This window comes from Falco biarmicus, chromosome 1 (genome assembly GCF_023638135.1).
Source record: "Falco biarmicus isolate bFalBia1 chromosome 1, bFalBia1.pri, whole genome shotgun sequence".
In the NCBI taxonomy this organism is placed as follows: Eukaryota; Metazoa; Chordata; class Aves; order Falconiformes; family Falconidae; genus Falco; species Falco biarmicus.
The window spans coordinates 70,730,659-70,751,326 of record NC_079288.1 but is presented as its reverse complement, the minus strand read 5'-3'; the positions used below and the strand labels follow the sequence as shown (position 1 = coordinate 70,751,326).

Here is a 20,668-nt window from a genome sequence, read left to right as displayed (position 1 = left end):
TCAGGACAGCATCCCTCTTTATGGCAGTACATAAGCACACACTTTTCTGAATCCTGGTCTAATTACAGTATTGATTAGAAATAGGTTTAAGCATGTGCTTAAGCAGTGATGGTCAGAATAATATGACTCCAAATACTGTGATTCCAGCTATCAGTAAACAAACTTTTATCCAAGTAGGTTTGAAAAATGATTGCAGCATGTAAGTCCAAGTAATTATATTCTCTGTTTCTTGCCATTTTTTTTGAGTATCACTTAGATTTCTGGGAATCAAATGTTTACATGCAGATTAGAAAGAAAACACATAGGACTAAAACAACACATTTATTACATGCCATGTTACAGTTCACTGTACTCCCATTTCTATTTGCACTCACAGCACTACGGGAGACCAAAATTATTTCATCAGAAATAAATGAAGTACACAGAAAAGTTTGTCAACAGACAGAAGCAAGTGTACCCATAAGCCAAACAGCCATAACGTTCAATAGGTTTAATACTCCGTTACATTGTTTCATAGAAATTAGAGATGAAAGACTTCTTATCCATCCCTTGCCAATTCTGGATATTTTCTGTTCTCCAATTCAGTCACTGGAGGCTGATTGGCAACTGACAACCACATGAACAGAAAAAGCTAACTAGATGTGCCAGAGGAGAGCAGGCTGTGAAATTTGTATTTCCTCTTGTGAAGTGCCAAGTTCTTTCAAGTTCCTTTTGTTTAAAGGTGAGTTAATGAAACTCAGGAGCTCACAAAATCTGGGCCTTGTATTGTATAGCAAGTAGACTGCTTTTCAAGTACACATCCAACATATTGCTGCTGAAGCCACCGCCATCCCTCCCACAGAGGAATGTGTTTAGTGTGCTGTCAAAAAAACATCAAACTGCACTATGGAATTAAAATTGACACGTTTCCATTGTAGCGAACATTTTCTGAAAATGAGACTCTAAAGAAACAAGAAATTATACTAGACCAGTGTTGTTAATGATGCCACAGTTCTACGCTCAATCTAACAGTCAGAAGAAGTTGGTGCTCAGAAAGGTTACACAACCAACAATGTCCGCCTACCTCTACAGCAGGCTTTCCAATTCTCTCACTGACTTTCATACTTCATCAGCAAAATACTGAAATAAAAGTTTGCATTAACATGGGATCTTCTCTATCACACTTTCTTCCAGAATCACTGCACCCAGTCTTGCATTCCCTGTTAAAACTCTGGGGCTAAACACAGCAGTAATGTTGTATTGTGTATCATGTATTACTATGTCTGGTACCAACTAGAATATAAAAATACATTAATCTTTTCTGAGAAATTCAGAGGAGGAAGCACATTCAACAGAAATATTGGGGGGAGGGGTGGTCCTTCATGTATAATTTTCTATTATTAGCCAATAATCATGTCTTTATCTCCAGTACTGAACATTCTTACCTACAGCCAAATGCTAATTCCATTAATCCTCTTTAAAGATCTGTAAGGTCTTCTGTGTAATTCTGACTTTTCCTTAATGCATATCTTAATTTTACAGTGACTTTTGCAAGCTCACTTGAGACCAATTTCTTTTTGAGAGACTGCACTTCCCCATAATGAAGACAATGGATTTAAAAATAGAAATGAGATACTAAATACTGCCAGTCAGCAATTGTCAACACAGAGAAGTCAGTCCAGAAAGGCTACTACTGAAGAACTGCTACCAAAGTTAACAGAAACACTGACCACAAAAAGGTTGGAGAACTGATCCTGTGATTTTGGGGGGAATACATACCATTTTGTAGAAGGATCTGCAATGCATAAGGATTATTTTAACACGCTGCCCCACCCCCACCCCCAATAACAGGGCTCTTCCATTAGAAACAAACAAATATCAAGGAGGTAATTACACAGCAACCCATAACACAGGTTCAGTAAATTCATATCATCTGGCTTTGGCTCAGTGACTAGCATATGCAGTAACAACCAGAATCTACAAAACCATACTCTATGCCAAGGGGAGCAGGGCACACGCCACACTCCTAGGGCTGCAGATCTGACATAGCGGCTTTGAACACAATGACTATAGCACTGTTACAGGTTTTCCAAACTCTGATGATGATACAAATTCTATCAAATGCAGAGTTATGACAAAGGAGAGGAATGGAGAGGATGTGAAGAGCATTACGCTTAATGGCCAGAATCTCAGCCAACATCAGTGTGGTTTCTATGAAATGAGCAAGCAACAGCAGCTGGGTAGGAATTTTTGAAAGTTGTAGCCTTCTTGGAGAACTTCGGGGAACTCACAACGGTGAAGTAATGCAGATGGAACACAAACGTAAAGGTAATCTAAGGCTGAAAGCCAAAAGCCTATATCAATGGTCAGGATAAGACAAGCTCAGAATTACCCTTGGGACTTTTGTGATATATCCATTTCTCGCTGCTCTAATCTCTGCATTCTGTATAAATCTGAATGTGATTAATTATGACTTAATCACTCTTTTTAACATACAGCAGAGAACAAACGGCTGGTTGAAAAATAGTAATGTTCCATTTCAACTTTTTTAAAATCAGGGATTCATAAAATCATCATCTTATGGATGAAATGGATGAGAATAATCCCATTTTATTAAGGCTTTCTTTGTAAAGGTGTAAGAGATGCTACAAAATTCATCTGCATTATCATTTAGGATTAAAACTGAAAGCTTATGCAGAACTGTCCAGTTAAATAACATAGCCTCTTGACTCTGCGTTTTGTTAGAGATGGACAAAAATATGTATGTGTTTGGGCAAGTTAAATCTTAGGGAGATTTATTTTTAAACTTTCTCTTCAAAATACCAGTATCAGTTCTATAGTTGATCACAAGAGGGAGACTACATCACCAGATTTCCTCTCGTTGTTTCAAATTTTTAAAGCATCCAAACAATTTGAGTCATTTTGGACCAGCTGTAATCTTTGATGGCTCACTGAAAAGTGTTAATGACTGTTCAATTACCATTTTTTTTTTTCTGAGTTTGTCAAACCTCTGAAATTTATAGATAAAGATAGCCAATCCAGTAAACAAGATTGAACAGTGCAAAGGCAGTTGGAAAGAAGATTCGAGAATAGGAGTCAATTTTTGCAATACGGATGTGTATTCTTCCTTCTCTCCAAGATCCTGTGCGGCAGTCTTCAAAACAACAGAAGAAGCTAGCACAGTCTTTCCCTTCTAGGCACTCATATCCATAATCATCGTCACGTTCAGGGAGATGATTAATGTTATTAATTGGAATTAGTGTTGATCCAGGTCGAACAGCAATTGCAGGTGGTTTCTTAAGAAAAAAAAAAAAAAAAAAAAAGCGGTTTGGTGGGTTTTTTTATTCTAACATTAAGTAATTCCACAGGCTTTCCATAGCAAAGACTAATATAAGCACCTTCAGTACAATACATAGAAATTCTAATATTAAAGAAAACAGTTCTAGGAGCTTTGTGAATTATGAACTGCTGTATATAATTAGCTCATGCAGGCAAAAGATCATGAATGATTTTCACCTGTCACAGTGAAAACTGGGTTGTGCTGAGATTTGGGAATAGTGGATAATTAGTTACACGGACAGGGTTAGCTGATCCCATCTACAGAACACAAACGAACATTTTGAAGTCAGTCACAGCTTGACAACTGGGTCACAAGCAAGTCCACAAGCAGGCTATAAAGCATCACTACCAAGGGAATGATGATTCTCCCATTATTTGGAGTCTTTAGAATGAGACTGGATGTGTTTCTGGAAGCTACATTTTCACCAAAAACAAGCTAATGAGGTCAGTACAGTATTTTGGTGAAGTTTGAGAGACTGAAATACATAAGGCCAGGCTACACCATCTAGCTCTCCGATGTTAAATCCCTAAACAATGTGCCTCATCTTTAGAAACCCAAGACATAAGACTCCCTAGAATGCCATTCAAGTCACTGAAACCGATCAATTCAGCTCTTAATTCTTACTTTTAGTTTCTGTTGGCATAACTGAACACTCCTGCAAACTGTTAAAAAACTCATTGTAATAGCTGTTAAGATTCATAAATAATTTTCATAGAAAAAATCTGGGTGCGTTATTGCTTAGTACCTAAACTGTTTACTACTCCCTTTCTTGCAGCTTTTGCCTTTTCACTTTCCTTTTACTTGCACTACCACAGCGCATCTTTTGTCCCTCATTATTTTGTTTCCATGCAGTTCTTCATTCTTCATCCTTGTTTTCCTGAATATTTCAAAAAGCATTCTCTTTCTCTGTCTGTCCTTTCTTCTCTTTATAAATCTCACAGACTTTTTAAACTACTCGATAATCCTCTTTCTTTCAACTCCCCCCACCTTTGACATCTCTTCTCCAATCTTCAGACTGAAGACAGGTGTTACATCAACACTACTCTTACATTGTTTTCTCTCTTTTCTACCATCTCCATATTTTGTCATGTAAGGAATAAACACAGCAGGAAAGGATGCAGTCAGAAGAACTAACTTGGTATTGAAGTGTAGAGAAGAATCTCTCTTCAACAATTATATCTCATAGAAAATGAAAAAATACGGGAAAAAAAAAGATGAAAAGCAGGAAGACACATCATTTAGATTCTTGTTATGTTTTAGAGTGCTGTTGTCCCAATTTCCAGGGAATTAGTTTGGCCAGTACACAGATCTCAATACATTATCAAGAAGGCACTCTGTTGCTGCAGGGACATTTTACGCAACGTCCCAATGGGTGATGCTAAAGCAGTGCAGTATCCACCACACTTTCAAATAGCTTTATTTAATAAGTGTCTTTACCAGAGGAAGTTTCACACAGACTGCTGTTTCAACACTATTTTAGACGTGATGACCTGGGGAGCTAATTAGCATCCTAAAGGACCTCATTATTCTTTTCAGTTATGATAAAATACTGACAATACAAAAAAACAGCAATCACATACATCTACCCTAATATGAGGCATTACAAACAGGGCTGACTTTTATAAAATATGAGAAGTTCATTTTTTAAAAACAATTTTAACTAACAATTTTTTTTTTTTTTTAAGATATATAGGGAAAGATGCTTATTTCTGACTTATGCTTACTCTGGCTTTACAACAATTTTATGACTGTTGGCTCTGGCATGACTTGTTTCTACTAGTGGGGGTAAAACAGGAATCCCCAACTCAGACACACCACGGAAAGAGGAAAAAGTAACTACTGCTCTTCACTGCTCATGTCACCAGCACGGACTGAGGCTGGCTACTGAATTATGGGTTTGAAGAGATGGCCTGAGAGAGGCAGAAAGACAGTGCCATATCATAGGTCTGACTACCTACAGGGAATACATAAAATGTGTGTAAGACAGAGACAACGTGACAGAAGATGGGAAAAAAACCCAACATCTCACAAGAAAATGACCTTATTCAATTGTCAGAGAAACATTAAAAAAAATAACACACAGATACAGTAGTACATGCTGATTATTCATGTACATGCCTTCTGATATTGTAGAAAAAACTCCATGTACAGCAAGAAGCACTTATAATACACTCTGATAGGACCAAAACCAAATTATTCTACATCAACACTAATACATGTACAAAAGAAAGCTATCATCTGTGGAGATCATAGCACAGGTGATGCATTCACTTCAGGTAAAATGTTGATCAGAACAAGATCCACAGCTAATTAAGTTTAATCTTTCTTGTCCAAACTCATTATCTTTACTAATGTAGATTTACATAAGCCAATTCATACTGCCTTTCTTGAATAATGCCAGCACATACTTTGCAAGATAAAACTGTAATCATTTGTAAAATCTCACCACTTTTTCACAAGATCATTTATTTGTACCTTATTGGCATCGGTACCTGGAATAATAAGCTTTTATTGCTTTTTGCAATAGAAATAGAGGACCTATGCAAGGCAAGTTTTCCATTGTAAATGAGAACTTATCAGAAGGAATTAAACTGACTATTTTAATTAAATTGGGGGTTTGAGTTACATATCCATAACTACAAGAGAAAAAGAATTAATAGAAGTCTTTGTCAAAGATAAGGGGGGGGGGGGGGGGCGGAGAAAAAATATGGATTTGTGATTGTATGACTTCCCATTAATCAGATGGCTTTTTTTAATTGTTTGATTTGGAACAAGAAATTTTATAGGTTTTTTATAAAACATCACCAAAAAAAACCCTATTTACTGAATTAGAAACCTTGCATCTAAGTATATTAAATTAAATCTCCCCTTTTTTTAGAGTAATCTCTTATCTAATAAGGTCTTACAGCCATAAAGTGCTGAAAGATTTCTGTGAAAATTCTATGTGAAAAGATGGTTGGTTTTCAACTACTTTGAAATAAAAAGCATCCTTTAAAAACACAGTAAATCACAACTGAACAGTGTTTTGAGTATTATGTTGGTAATTTTAATGTTAGACCAAACCCCAGCTATTTATCCAAAAGGTGTCATAGTTTCTATCCCACCATTATTCTACATTTTCAATTGCCATATGCACTGAAAATCTCAAAGCATTTGGCAGATTACTGCACAAATGGCTGATGTGCGAACAGATTCTGGAAAGTCTTGCAAACTACTTCAATGGCTTCTGATCTGGCAGTGGCTGATCTTTAATATCTCCTTGGTTTGAATAACCACTATTTCCTCCTCTCTTCCTCTTCTGCTCGTCGTGCATGCTGAGACCAGGCCTATTTCAGCTCCCTGTTCCCTAAGTGTTGTTGAGACCTCATTGCAACAACAGCCTGAAAATGAACCTGCTATGCTAACACCGGGAAGTCCCCCAGATTCTGCAGCCTCTGTTACCATTCATCCTCACTGCTCAGCCGTGGCCCCTGCCAAAGCCTGGTTTCCATCCCTTCCATTATGCCCATGCTTGCTTCTACTGCAAAGAGAAAGGAGGTCTGAGGTTTACATTTTCCAGTGTTCTTGGCTGTGCTGGATTCCTTGAGGATCACAGTGATGTGCAAACAAGGCAGCACAGGGCCCTTCACCACTAGCCTTATCCCAAATGCACAGTTGATCCACTCAGAGCAGCTGACCGTATGAAATGTAAGGGCTCTTGTTTCCCGGCATTAAGCTACAGCAGCCCCACAGTGCCCCAGGAAGCCAGCCTCCTACAGCAGCGCTGCTCAAAATGGGCACCCCAGGGTTTTCCTACTCCAGCCACAGGATGGATATGGTTCATAACAGGATTGCTGCATTTCCATGTCCGGGATTCTGTAATTTCAATTTCTGTTTGAACTTACACAGGTGATATTCAACCTTCACCCAGAAAAGACAACTGGTATTGTGATTCAGCTATACTCCAGCTTCATTTGATGAAATGACGTGGAAGGGGGCTTTATAACACTGTCCTTCCTCTTATTCTCTCCAAAAAATGACTACAATCAAGCCGTGAGTGTTCAAACGAATAAGCTATTTAATGTCTTTACTTTAATGTTTTATTAGTTTAAAGATTAGCTTTAAATATGTGTACTGGCTTCCAGCTATAGATTCTTTGGAAGTTTCAGTATTCTTACTACACGAACAGAAAGCCTCTTAAGATGGAGTTAATACTTGTTCCTGGGGTATATGGAGGTTCACACCATATAAACATCAGCTTGTAAAAGCAGAAGGTTCATTTTACCAGAAAGAAACATGGAAGTAAATGAAACAAGAAGACCTAAGGTAGAATTTCTGAAGTGAAAGGAAGTCAGAATACTGACCAATAATAAGCACATCTTCCTTTGCAAAGCTAGTGGGGTAAGACCTAAGTTAGGTGGTGCAGATCCAAACAAATCCTCATACCTTCAGACCATTTACATTATCTCTACTGCTACAGTCTTATCTATGGTTCGCTGCCAGGTGCTGTTTTCAGAAACACCATGCCAAGATAGACCTGTCTCCATGGGCACATACTCCATGGGCAGCTCTAGAAGCACAAAGAGCTTGGGCGTGGGACAGAAGCATGGAATATTGTATCAAACCACTCTCTAGCTTATTCTCATGTGTCTCTTTCTTTCACATGAGTGGACTAATCTAAAACTTTTGTTCATTAGTAGTACTTACAGGAAAATAGTACAAGCCCCCAGCTGTAAAAGAAAAAAACAAAACAAAACAAACCCCAACAAAACCAGACAAAATAACTATTAGTGTCTGAACATTAGCCTTTCTACTTAAGAACGAGTCTTCCAAAATTAATGCTATAATAAAGAGCATTCTGCTTTGCTTCTGCTTTTTTTTTTTCCCCCCTTGTTTAGCTAAACTTACTGATGGCTTAGATCTTGCCTTCTTTTCTTTTCCTTTGTCCCCTTTTCTGTTGCTGGTAAAATAATGCAAGGTGCCATATTCCATCAAGGCAGCAAACACAAATATGAAGCAAACTGAAACAAAAAGGTCCATTGCTGTCACATAGGAAACCTTTGGGAGTGACTTCCTAGCAATTGTACTCAATGTTGTCATGGTCAGCACCGTTGTAATGCCTGTTTGAGAAAGAACATAAAAAAGACAGGAAAAGAGAAGTGTATAAGGAATCCAATCATAGTCACAAAAAGTCCTCAAATTAGCCCCTAATTCATTCACAAGGCATACAAGAACTGAGCCACAGCAGGGTTCACCACTGATCACACCCACAGACATCAGTGCTATTGCAAAAATCTATCCCTATGGATCCAGCAGCCATCATACAGAAGGCAGCACATTTCACCTTCAGTTTATATCTCTCCCATTTTGAACACGCGCTGAATAAACAATGACACTAAGAAAATCTGTGTAATTCAATAGACAAACAGGTACAAATAAGCATGCACATTTTATAAACACAAAAAAAGTCCTTTGGCTCTTGGATTATTAAATGTACAAAAGGGCACATTCAGAACAAAAGGTGTGCTATTTATCAATTATTTCAAACTTCCAGAAAATATGAGAAAAAGGAATACTGTTTTCAATTATTTGTTTCTGACATGTAGCATATCAAACTAGATGACCTTCATGGCCTTTCTTACGTCATTCTCTTAGTTACTAAATATTTTTTCAATACTGTGTCTTAAGTAATAGAAAATGCTTCCCTTAATTCACTTACAAACAAGTTAATTAAAAGAACAAGCTGGCCTTAAGAATGATGTATTCAGAATCTCAACTATACCACTCTTCATTGGTTTAATATTTAGGAGGTATTAACATTTTCTTCTTATATTTGATGCCTCAGGGAGATGCAAAGCCTTTTTCATAGTAGTCCAAAATTAAGATGTGACCTATCCTTTGGAAAGTAATACTTGAACACAAAAATAATTTGTTATTTACATGCACAGGCTGATTGCAAAAAATGCATTACACCAGTCTATGGCTGTCTATGGCTTTTAAGTCAAAGCATGGAATCAGGGCTCACTGTGGACTGACTGATCCTGCAGCAGGAAAGCGGTGTTGATTTTGCAACAGACTTCCCAATGAAATTACATGCCTAAAAGGGCAAACAGCTCACCACAGAGTTTTCCAAAAGAGCTTCACTTCCACTAGATGCTTTTGAAAATCAGTGAGGCATTTCTCTGCATAGTGAAATGTCCAAACACCTTCGATCATCGAAAACCTTTTGCTTTGGGAAACCACAATCTGTCAGGATCTTTCAACATATATGGAAGAAAAAGGTCCAAGACTTTTCAGTGTACCAGACCCCAGCACAGCCTCCAGGTGGGAGGTCACACCCACCATTCCCCTTACTGACTTCTGTTCAGAGAGGGCAAAGGGAGACATGGACATTTCCAGTCCTCTCCACTACGCAAAAGGCATACAGGGGTCTGTCACAGGGAGTAAACCTTCCACATCACGCCTGCCTGCCATGATGGACTTTGCTTAGTTTTGGCTTTCTTGTCTAAATTTCTCAGACCTTCTATAAAATTGTCTCTATTTGAATGGTATTCTATTTCTTCTTCACCAGAACATCTGCATGTAAGAAAAGTCATCCTACAATCTGTCAAATGATGGCTTCTGAATGTTCTTACAAAAGGAGCTCAGAGTTAACTGCAGGGAGCTGTAAATATGACATTGCAAATGTTTGTAGTACATCTCAAGTTGATAAAGGTTAGTACTGCTGAGGTGGGAGCATGAGAACTCTAGCTTAACCATAAGATCAAAGGCAAATTTGCTAGGTTCATGACAGAGAAAAAGTACTTTGTAAAAACAACAAACTGGATACAGAACTAGCAGGTTACCAATACAACAGTTCCTGTTATAGCTAGCATCTTTCCAGATGGTACCCACAATGATGTTCAACGATTAGTCAGTCAAAGAAATCTCATAAATTTCTAAATCAAGATTTGAAACTACAAAGAGACAGTTTCACTTATTTATTCAAGATTTTAGGCTCACTTCACTAAACTTTGCAGTACTTTTGAATAGCATAAAGATACAAGACTCAGATTTTCTTCCCTTACCTTTTCATTAGCCTACTGAGCCATGCTCATTTTTGCTTGCTTGCTTTCTTGGCTTGACTGCAGGTGGTTCAGTTTCAGTGGGAAAGGCAGGGAGTTAAAGCTTGGACTCACCCTTCTAGTAGGGAACACTCCTATAATGTGGGAATGGGGTCTTCACAATCCTATAAGCTGAGGATGAGGAAAATAAACTCACTTCTCTCACTTCCTAAGATGCACTCCCAGCTCTTGAACTTTCCCCCCGGAATCGGTCATCACCAGTTTCACTAAAAGCATCTGTCACTGCTAAGCTCGAAGCTGCTAGTGTGTATCCTCTGCACACACAGCTATCATTCTTTCTGTGGGGACTATAACTCTTCTCCAAGGCAGCATATGAATCCTAACCAAACACAGGAGACTGACACCATGCTAAACCAGCCAGCCAAGATGACACTAACACAGAATTATCTCTGTAGCAGAACTTGCAACATACTTCAGCACTGTCAGTAGTAAAAGCAGGACAGTGAGTAAGTTTTTGTGAGGTATATGCTTAACTGCTTGCAGTGCAACTTTGGTTGCAAATTTCCTATCCTATCCTTGGCTTAAAAGAAAAACTTGTATTATTTAAAAAACCCAACAACAACAAAAACCAACCAACCAACCAAAGATCTTCACAGTTTTCGCCTGTATAGTAATGACAAAACCATTTCACATTATTCCACATACATTCAGGGAAGAGTCGAGTCACCACGCCTGAAGGTATTTAAAAGATGTGTAGATGTGGTGCTCAGGGACATGATTTAGTGACAGGTTGGCAGTGTTGGGTTAACAGTTGTACTGGATGGTCTTAAAGGTCTTTTCCAACCTAAATGATTCTGTAAGTCTATGATGCTAAGTGAAGTTTAATCATACTTGTCAGACTAATGACTGCCATATTGCCACCCCTGGAGCTGACAAAAAGAACATAAAAGAGAAAAATTGTATCATGTGAACAACAGCAGATCCACAAGGCTTGAATCAGGATTTGCAGATTTCCATTCTCAATACTCCCTCCTTAAGCCCTGCTGTGCACCCACAGCAGGATCCTCCTACTCTTAATCTTACAGTTCAAGAGAAAGGTGACCAATGGTCACAATCTGAAGGGGAATAAACTGTGGTTGATTTACTGTCTGGTGCAGATTTGTATTCCTGGGGAGTACCAGACCCTTCAAGGTTGATAAAAGACATTCTTACCCAGAGAAGTCCTTGCAGGAACTGCATCCTTATTGATCCAAAATGACACCCATGAAAGAACAACTGTGAGTATACAAGGAATGTATGTCTGAATAGTAAAATATCCCATACGTCTGCTGAGATCAAAGAAGATTGTCATAATAATATAATCACCTATAATTTAAAAAAGGAAAAAATACTTTAAAATAGTTTTCAGTTGTATCTTCATCTGTTAGTTTTGTTCTACAAAGACATTACATGAAATAAAACTTAACATTTTGCCTTACCAGACAAGGTATGAGAAATTTCAGTTGTATTTCGTAACCCTACAAATGCAAACTGATACAATCTCCAGTATTTTGGATCTGCCACTTCAACAGAGGTTTTCTTCCATTTGTATTCAATTTCATTTCTGGGATATCCATCTAGAAAAAAACAGAGCAAATCAAGCGTTCAGCCACAGTATATACCAAAGCATGTTTTGTGATCCCTTAAGTTGTTTATAAACTAAACCAGGGCTATACATAAAGTTGATCAGAGAGAAAGCCAATCTATAATCCACCTGATACACTCTAAAAATTAACCACAAAATATCTAGCCTCAGTTTTAGGCCTAGTTAAGTGTATGATTGATCAAAAACAATGTAAATGTTTAGGAAATATCTACACAATATTATGGAACTCAGATATGAAAAACTGCTGCAGAATCATGACTATGAATTAATACACAAATGTACTATACATTATCATTAAATAACCAAAAAATGCTTAAAAGGACAGACACTTTTTAGTACGTATCTTTATAAAATTCCTGTTGATGTGTATTGAAAATTTCTTTATATATCATTCCCAGAATGGATCTTTGTGGACTGATTCACTGTCTAGTACTTCAGCTTTAAGGAAACGCAACCTTCTTGATTTTCATGTGTCTCACATGTTGCCCCACATTATCTTGCAGAAAAGGCAGAAATGAAATAAAGCAAGACTCACTGGTGTGGCACTACTATTTAATCAATGGAGCTACCAAAGCTCACTTAGCTGCAAGCACTCAAGAAGGAAGTATTCAATGAAAACAGTAATTTAAAAAGCATCACTAATGTTTGATTTCATTGCCTATTAGGCTTAATATTTAGGAATTACTTATTTAGCTGTGTTCAGGTGGGTTTGGTTTCTTTTGCCAGTAATAGTACAATTCCCTTAGAAACTGTTGTGTTTTTTTTAAATAATATATACTTGATATTAAAGAAATGAAGCCTGAAAGTTGTGTTTCTTGCTCACATAAATAAGTCCCACTGAAAGGAGGAGGACTTAAGACTGATCAAGCATTTCCAGGAACAGGTTGAAGAAGACTGATCTTATTTTTCCTTTTAAGTATACCAGATGGAACTAATTCAAAGCTGGCAAGTCTGGCAGGCATAAAAAATAAAGTTCTTCCAAGGCAATAGATTTCCATTAACTGGAATGGGCATTGTATCAGATCCTAAGCAAACAGATTATTTTTAAAGTTGCACCTAAATGAAATGCATGTAATTCAACTCAGTTGTTACTGCATTTAATAATGCATCAAATAATGCAATAAATCTAACCAAAGCATAAACAGGTCAGTTGTTTCCTTCACTACAACACTTTAAAAAGTAAACACTTGCTCTCTTGCTGCCAGAATTTAAGGAAATTTAAAGCCTGAATGAAAGTAAAGATTAAAAAAAAAAACAAAACCAGTATTTTACCACCTACAGCTTGAAAACTCCAGTGGACAGGAGTGTTCATCCATAGGAAAGTTATGAAGCTGAAGATAACATTCAGCATTAATTGTCAGCCTAATTAGAAAAGGAAGGGAAAAAAAAAGAAAAAAGATTATATTCAAGCATCCAGACACTTCAGACTAGATAGTAAAGAACAAGTACGGATATCAATTTTGCCAATTAATGGATGTTACACATAGCCAACTGTGTATCTGCAAGAAACATGCAGCATCACCACCAAAGAACAAAAACTATCATCATATGCAACCTGACAACCTGCATCGTTTTGACTGGCATTTCAAACCACTTCAAAAATTTCAATTGATTTGGGGGGATCTCTCCACTCTTTACCAGAACTAGGGGATAAAAAGAAGGGACTGAAGGCAGGGCAAGGAGGGGAGTTTATGATAGCAAACAATGGAAGTTTCCGGAGAACACATTTGTCAAATCAAATTGCATTTGGCATAACTCTATGTGGTGGCTATATACACGAGAGAGAAAGGGGGCACAGGGGGGACATGGGCTTGCTCTGTACTCATGGAAGCAGTTCTGGTGAAGACAATAGAGTGTCTAGGAAAGAGCAGACTTGGTATTTCTGCTCATTTAATGTCTAAGGCATTCAAGTAATCAGACAACTCACACACATTTTAGAAGTGGTTTAGGACTTGTAAGGGTATCAGCTGAATCACTTACTGCTTTTGTAAATACTAATCACAGATTTCCAAAGAGCTTCCAAGCAACCAATACAAAACCCAGTTCTGCTAACTTTCACTAGGAAGCTGGAGTAAGGGGTTAGACTCCAAACTGCCTACTTTGCATTTAAAATTCCTGTTCCTTTGCTGGTAAGACTGTGAAGAAAGTCAGCATATCTTTTAAAATCAACTTGAAAATAAACATAACACTTGCATACTTGACTGTATGCAGTACTTACATACTAGACACAAAGGGATGGGAAAAGGAAGATTCTGCCACATGCTGCCAGAAAGCTCTCTAAGTCTGTGAACAAAGTAGTTATTCTACACAAAGTGTCACTAGGATCTTTCTAGAAATTTGTCCTGGGCAAAAGAGAAGTTTATAAGAGAAAGTGTATTTCTTGCCATATACTGGGGCGAAAAAGAAGAAACACCCCACCACCACCATATTTCTAAATAAAACACTTGCATCTCTCTGAAGATGCTTTTCAAATTTGCCAGCTATGGTATATGCCTTTATTGCCTTTGCTTTCCATTTTCAACCTTTGGATAGTCAAACGCTTAAAGAAAAATAAAACAAAACCAGACTTTTACTAAAACCAGCACAACTAGACCTGGAATCACTGATAAGTGCAATGGATGGACAAGGACTAGCCTTAAAGGAGACTTAGTAAGCCTAACTAACAGAATCACCACGTCTGCTCCCTGAATTACCAGCAGGGAAAGAGTGGTGGCACAGGGCAGCCCATGAACCTGGAGCACTGTCAGATCCTATTATTGTTCCTTCAATAACCAACATATGAACCTCTCGATGTTATTCTACCTTAGGCCAAATTCAGGCCATATCCTCACCTATACAGATGTTTGCACACTGCAGTGCTGGGTGAATATCTGTGCTGCTGTTTTATTACTAGCTCATTGCACTTCAAATCTCATACTCTAGCACAATAATTCTAACGTACTGCGCTGGGAGAGCTCACATGCTTTTTTTTGTTGCATCTGTTTGTTTCTTTGTGTTACTTAGACCCTGTTTAAAAAAAATTGTATATCGAAACTGAATGGATAAAAAAAGGGTAAAGTCCAAGTATGACTTTAGAATTGTTAGCTACAAAAAGAAAAAAAATAAATATTAGTATGTCAACAGAAGAGGCTGTCTAGAGATTTTTATAAACACCAGCATAATTAACTGTTTAAAAAGTGCTCTGCAGAGACAGTTGTATGCTCTCAAATGAAACATACTAAGAAAAAATACTTTAAAAAAGAGTATCTTTTTAAAACATTCTAAATTTTCTTACTTCTGATACAGAAGACTTTTATAAATTTTTCATACAACACAACTAGCCTGCATATGAAAAAGCATAAATGAATGAAAAGAAAGCAGTTAAAAGGTGAGTCATTAAGAGAATATTCACATTTATGGCATCCTCTGCATGGACTGCTTCTTGATCAGCTTCTAATTCGTTGCAAGATTTTTTAGGCATACTTAATACAGCTGAGAGATGACCCTAAAATGCTTTCTGTAGACTACAGCCTTTCAAGAACTGTTTGAAAAGTGGCTCAAAACTTAGTATCAGCCCAAGCATCCCCCATTTGCCAAGAAGAATTATCACCAACATGTTTGCTTATGCTTAATTTGGATGAACAGATTTGTTGATTTTAACAGCTTGGGAGGGTAAACATGTTAAGAAGTATATGCAGGACTGGGGCCTTAGCTTTAATCAAACTTCTTACGATTTTTATTATCTGAAGCATTTTGTATCTAACTTACAGAATATAATTTGGTGAAAATTAAATACTGAACTATTTAGAATAGAAAGTCTGCAAAACAATTTATGACTAGATCTGCAGTATCTTCGTGACAGACCACCATGGTGCTACATACTATATAACATCTATTTTTAATCTTGCTTGTACCTAAATGAAATTAAAATTTGCTAACCCGTTCGATCGTCTTTACCCCATTATCTAGGCAATATATTTCAATACTACTATTTTCATGCTTTTCATGATCAAATAATCTTTTTTTTTTCCCTTTATTAAACTCCTTGCAAATTCCTGTGGTCCACAACAAAAGAGCTGCCAAGTATTTGATTCATATTCATTATTTTCATATTCCTGGTCATAACAGTTTTATTTTTTTCTACTGACTTAATAAAAACCCACCTTAGAGTGTATAATACTCTTCCATCACTCCAGATTCGAAGCAAACGATTTGGAGTTGTAATCCAGTGAGCATCAGATTTCCTTGAGTTCCGGAAGAAAGTGTCTGGAATCCAAATCTTTCCAACCATATTGCTATTAAGCATAAGCACTTTCATTGAGCTGTTAAATTTTAGACGACTGTCATACCAAGTCTGGGCAAAAATTATATCTATAGTGTATTCCTAAAAACAGAGAAACAACCATATCTATGTATAGGTTTACCAAAGTCTGCAAGCCAACAATTTTTAATTCATATATAAATCTGAGGCCACTTTTTCTATTATTTTTTGTATCACCATTTGCAGAGTACACAGCAGCCTGTTACCCCAAACTGTGACATTACAGGCTGATGAGTGATGCATACAGCATTCTGCCCCTACCTCCTCTGACACATTGATTAGTTACAGAAGAGGAGACATGATGGGAGCTTGGTGTAACTTGGAGGTCCCCACACAGTGCATTCATCTCTGGGGCCTTAGCCAGAAATTTAAGAGCAACCTTAACACCTCAGGGCTAGACAATTTTTTTAAGACATATTCTACATATCTTAAGAAGCAAGCTGAACAAACTTTCTAGATCTTCCACCAAACTTTACACCATGAAATTTAAGATCCTTCAAGAAATTTCAGATTTTGAAAAAATAATGAGTATGCGGGAAGTAAACACCACAGTTTGCAGAACTATCTGTTACCATCTGCCTCATACATCTACCTACATACACACAAAAGTACACACAATCATAACCAAGAAGGAAATTTCTCTAAAGCAATTCCACGTTACATATTAAAGCCTCAAGAAAGCTTCTTTGGTGATGGAAAGTCAAACTCCTCAGTAGCCTTATGGCCAGAAAAGAAAGCTGAAAAACAAAATAAAACAAACAAACAAATAAAAGGAAAACCCACAGCCTTTTAATGAGGCAATTCTTGACACAGTAAAACTTGAGGGAGATAAACATTACAGAGGCAACGAGATAACAGTTTTTTAAAGAATCCAGCCAGTGGTTCCTGCACTCCAAAGGAGCAAAGCAGCAGCCTTTTCTGAAACTCTTGTATTTGTCACAGGTCCAGACCACACAACTCTGACCTTAAGGGTAACAACAGCCTCTCTACTTGATGGAAGATTTGATCCTTCTTGCATGGCTGCCCCATGAGGGCTCCAATGGGCAACTTGGCAGCTCTTCTGAAGGATGAAGAGCTGGAGAGCAGACGTAGACACTTGCTGTTGGTTGTTCGCCTCTCAGATTTGGGATGAATGGGAAGGGGGAAGAGAGGAGACAGCGTTTCAAACTCTTGCTTGAGGCAAAGGGCTCACCACCAGTTTACTTAGTCAATAAAAATGCACAGTACAGACAGCCAATTCTTGTTTTAAATAAATTAAAAGTGGAAGGCTTTGCTGGTTGGGGTTGCGGGGTGCGTGTGTTCATTTTACTTTTAAATAATCACAGCAGCCAACTGGACAAGTTACAGGCTTCTCACTCATTTCCGCAACTGATACCATCCATCCTCCAGGAAAGTTTGTGAAATTTGGTGCTTCACCCTTGAGAAGTGTCAAGGCAGATACTACAGCACTACCTAAATCTCTCTCAATTTTCCCACTTCTCCAGGAGGGAGAAGAACAGGTTCCAGAAATACATAACCAAGAGGGAGGGTTGCCCTTGCTTTGTGATGTGTGGCAGATGAATTACCACCTGGACTGTGGTAACTCAGTGGCTCTCAAAGGTTATGAGTAACTAGTGTGTGAGGCAAACAGTGGGGTGACAGAAGGAACAAAAGGAGTAATCAAAATTGCATTTTAGAGATGACTTTGCTCTAAAACTCTGCTTATTCCTTGAAAAGCACTGTCATCAGGGGAAGATTCTGCAGGCCAAAACAAGTCCCTGATTATTTCATTTCTGTAAGCAATGTTCAAGACACCTGTGAAAACCCAGGGCCTATTTAACCTTAAACCTCAAATTTTTGTGCTCATCTATAGTGGTTACAACTGGAAAGGAAACTTGCCTTGCTGTAGTGTAAATAAGAGCCCAAGGCAGTGCAGAGGAGAAGCGTTTTAGTGGCCTTGAATGGAACAGAATGAACAAAGATTTACATGTTGCCTTTAGAGTACAAATAGGAGAAAAAAAGAAGCCAGTGAGTGAAATCCACAGACATGACCAAATGTATGAAAAGAGTAGAATGTGAGTTTGAATGTGCTACTCTAAGCAGCCACTTCACAGTAGCACTGTATTGTCTAAGAAAAAGAAATTTATCAAAGTGTGATCACAGTCAAATGCACCCAGAGCAAGAAAACTCAGGTTGTCATAGAATACCAACCACCCTAACAAATTAAGATAAAAAAGGAAGAGGAGCTCACAGATTATTCTGAACACACAAAGCAAAGGAACAGCCTCAGTGGACCCAGATGCTTGTATTCTCTTACCTTTCAGTATTAAATGTGCAAGTTTTTATCATACCCATGTATTACAGGAGTTGTTTAAAGAACTTTTTGGGGAGAAAAAAAAAAAAAGAAACTTTGTTAAAATCCTTTATGATATGTTTATAACTGTTCAAAAATAATTTAACATATAATAGTTTAACATCATAAAATTAGTAACTACTTGTTTCCATGTAGCTTGCTGAATGTAAAACAAGAGATCCAAACTGCTAGCCCCTTGTCACACATACCTGCAGAGGATTTTCCTCCATTTGTGAGCTGATACCACCCTCTCCTTTCAGGAGTCAGCCAAAGGCATCCCACCATCTACTACTACTCATCCCACCTGAAAGATGTGGACTGCAGCCTCATGGTGGGTGGCAGCAGCAGTTCACCCCTCTCTTCAGCAGGGAACCCAGAATCAGTGCCCTCTGACTTCTCCCAAGAACATTTATTCCACTTATAACATCTGCTTTGGTGGACATTACTGCCTACTTCTTCAGCATATCTATTTGTCCTGTGTCTCCCTGAGACCCCTCTGCCTTTGAGTCTCCATAATACAACCTGAGGCTGCATATATTCTTCACACAATGCATCTCACATAGGACCACATTTTCAACACATTTTATCTATACAATCTTTCATTCAAGTGAACTTTAGCATAATGTCCAAGCACATATATGTACTCACATTGTGGAGGTGCAAGGCATGTGAAAATCGGACTCAAATATATATTGGCCTCCTTTCTGAACACAAGTTTCCCTGCAGAAAAGGCCAGGTGGCATAGGTTCAAATAGATCCCAAGCAGTCACCAAGCACAGGCAAGCATACAGGATGATCAGACAACTAAAGAGTCTGGCAGCATGCAGCTGTGACAGTATAGATGCTTGGGAGCATCTATAAAAGGGAATGCATCTATGAAAAGGAAACTATGCTAGGCACATATCAAAACAGTTGGATTTTTTTCTGAAAATGTAGTTTTGAAATGGGCCTGAAATTTTCAAATTTTATATATTCATACACTGAATTCCCTTGAATTTGCACCTCCTAAAATATTTCATATTCCCTTTTAAGAAAAAAAAATCTGGGTCCCTAAAATGTATTGAAAATGAGGTAGAAAAATTACTATACTGTCTCTTCTGGGAGTACTTTGTTTCCAAAACTGAATGAATAAAAGCCCTATCTTTGTTTAGGTATCTCATATGAGCAAGCACAACAGCAGCCAGATTTATATAATATTCTTTCAGTGCAACAAGTCTTTCTGAGCAACTATTTTGTTTTCCCTCTTTTCTCACAAAAAGGTAAAATTAACACTCTTATCACTACTTTTATTAGTCTTTCATAAAACTCACCATTCAATGCCACTCCGTAACCATAGAAATTGGTTTACTACTCTCTCTTTCAAAAGAAACTAATGATAAAATAGCCATGCAGAATAAAATGGCATCAATCTATGGCTGCGTTAGTCACAGCTATAGCAAAATGCATGCTTATTCATATTTAGCCTCGCAGGGTTCAATAACCATGGTACACGTTAGCTCATATTTGGCATTTGATTAGATCAATGAACTCTTTTTTGCACAGCTGGCATAGAGAGCCCACCTGCCTAATTATTTACAGATAAATGCAATCCTCCTCCCTCTCTTTCCTCTCTAAAAGATCGTAACAAACTCCAAAGGCTGGGAACAGGGTGACTAATCAGAGATTACCATTAAAGGGCCAGGCAATGAACAAACTGAATATTGACAAGCAGGTGTATAGTCTGAAAGAAAATCATTTAATAAAAAGAAAAACATTTACTTCAAATAAAGTAGGAACAGCTAGTGTATGGGAATAGATTGAATCCTCAACATCAGTTTTGTTGTCATGCATAGTTCAATTACAGTCAGACATGAAAACGGGCCCGCAGATTGGGGGGTTTATTGGAAAACTGTAAAAGAAAGGGAGGCAGATACCATCCTACGCAATTGTTTCTCAGTGCAAATCACATCCCACGAATTCCAACTTAATATCAATAAGAATGGGGAAAATCTCACAAAGCAGGAAAAACATTTTTCTTGGATATTTTGTC

At 37.7% G+C, this 20,668-nt stretch overlaps 1 protein-coding gene across 4 annotated transcripts in view; it reads right to left on the bottom strand.

Moving 5' to 3' along the window:
* Positions 1–204: 204 nt before the first annotated feature.
* The window catches only part of GABRG1 (gamma-aminobutyric acid type A receptor subunit gamma1), a 58,572-nt gene continuing 38,108 nt past the window's right edge, over positions 205–20,668 (bottom strand). Inside the window, exons 1-8 of one of the 4 annotated variants that reach the window (XM_056350404.1) lie at positions 19,288–19,361; positions 18,604–18,665; positions 16,150–16,370; positions 13,287–13,369; positions 11,841–11,978; positions 11,575–11,727; positions 8,207–8,418; positions 205–3,275 (exon numbers count right to left, since the gene is read on the bottom strand). In XM_056350404.1, the coding sequence (XP_056206379.1) occupies positions 2,997–3,275; positions 8,207–8,418; positions 11,575–11,727; positions 11,841–11,978; positions 13,287–13,369; positions 16,150–16,304 (1,020 nt within the window). In that variant the 5' untranslated portion in view covers positions 16,305–16,370; positions 18,604–18,665; positions 19,288–19,361 and the 3' untranslated portion in view covers positions 205–2,996. The other 3 variants (XM_056350413.1, XM_056350396.1, XM_056350387.1) reach the window with 3 other exon arrangements.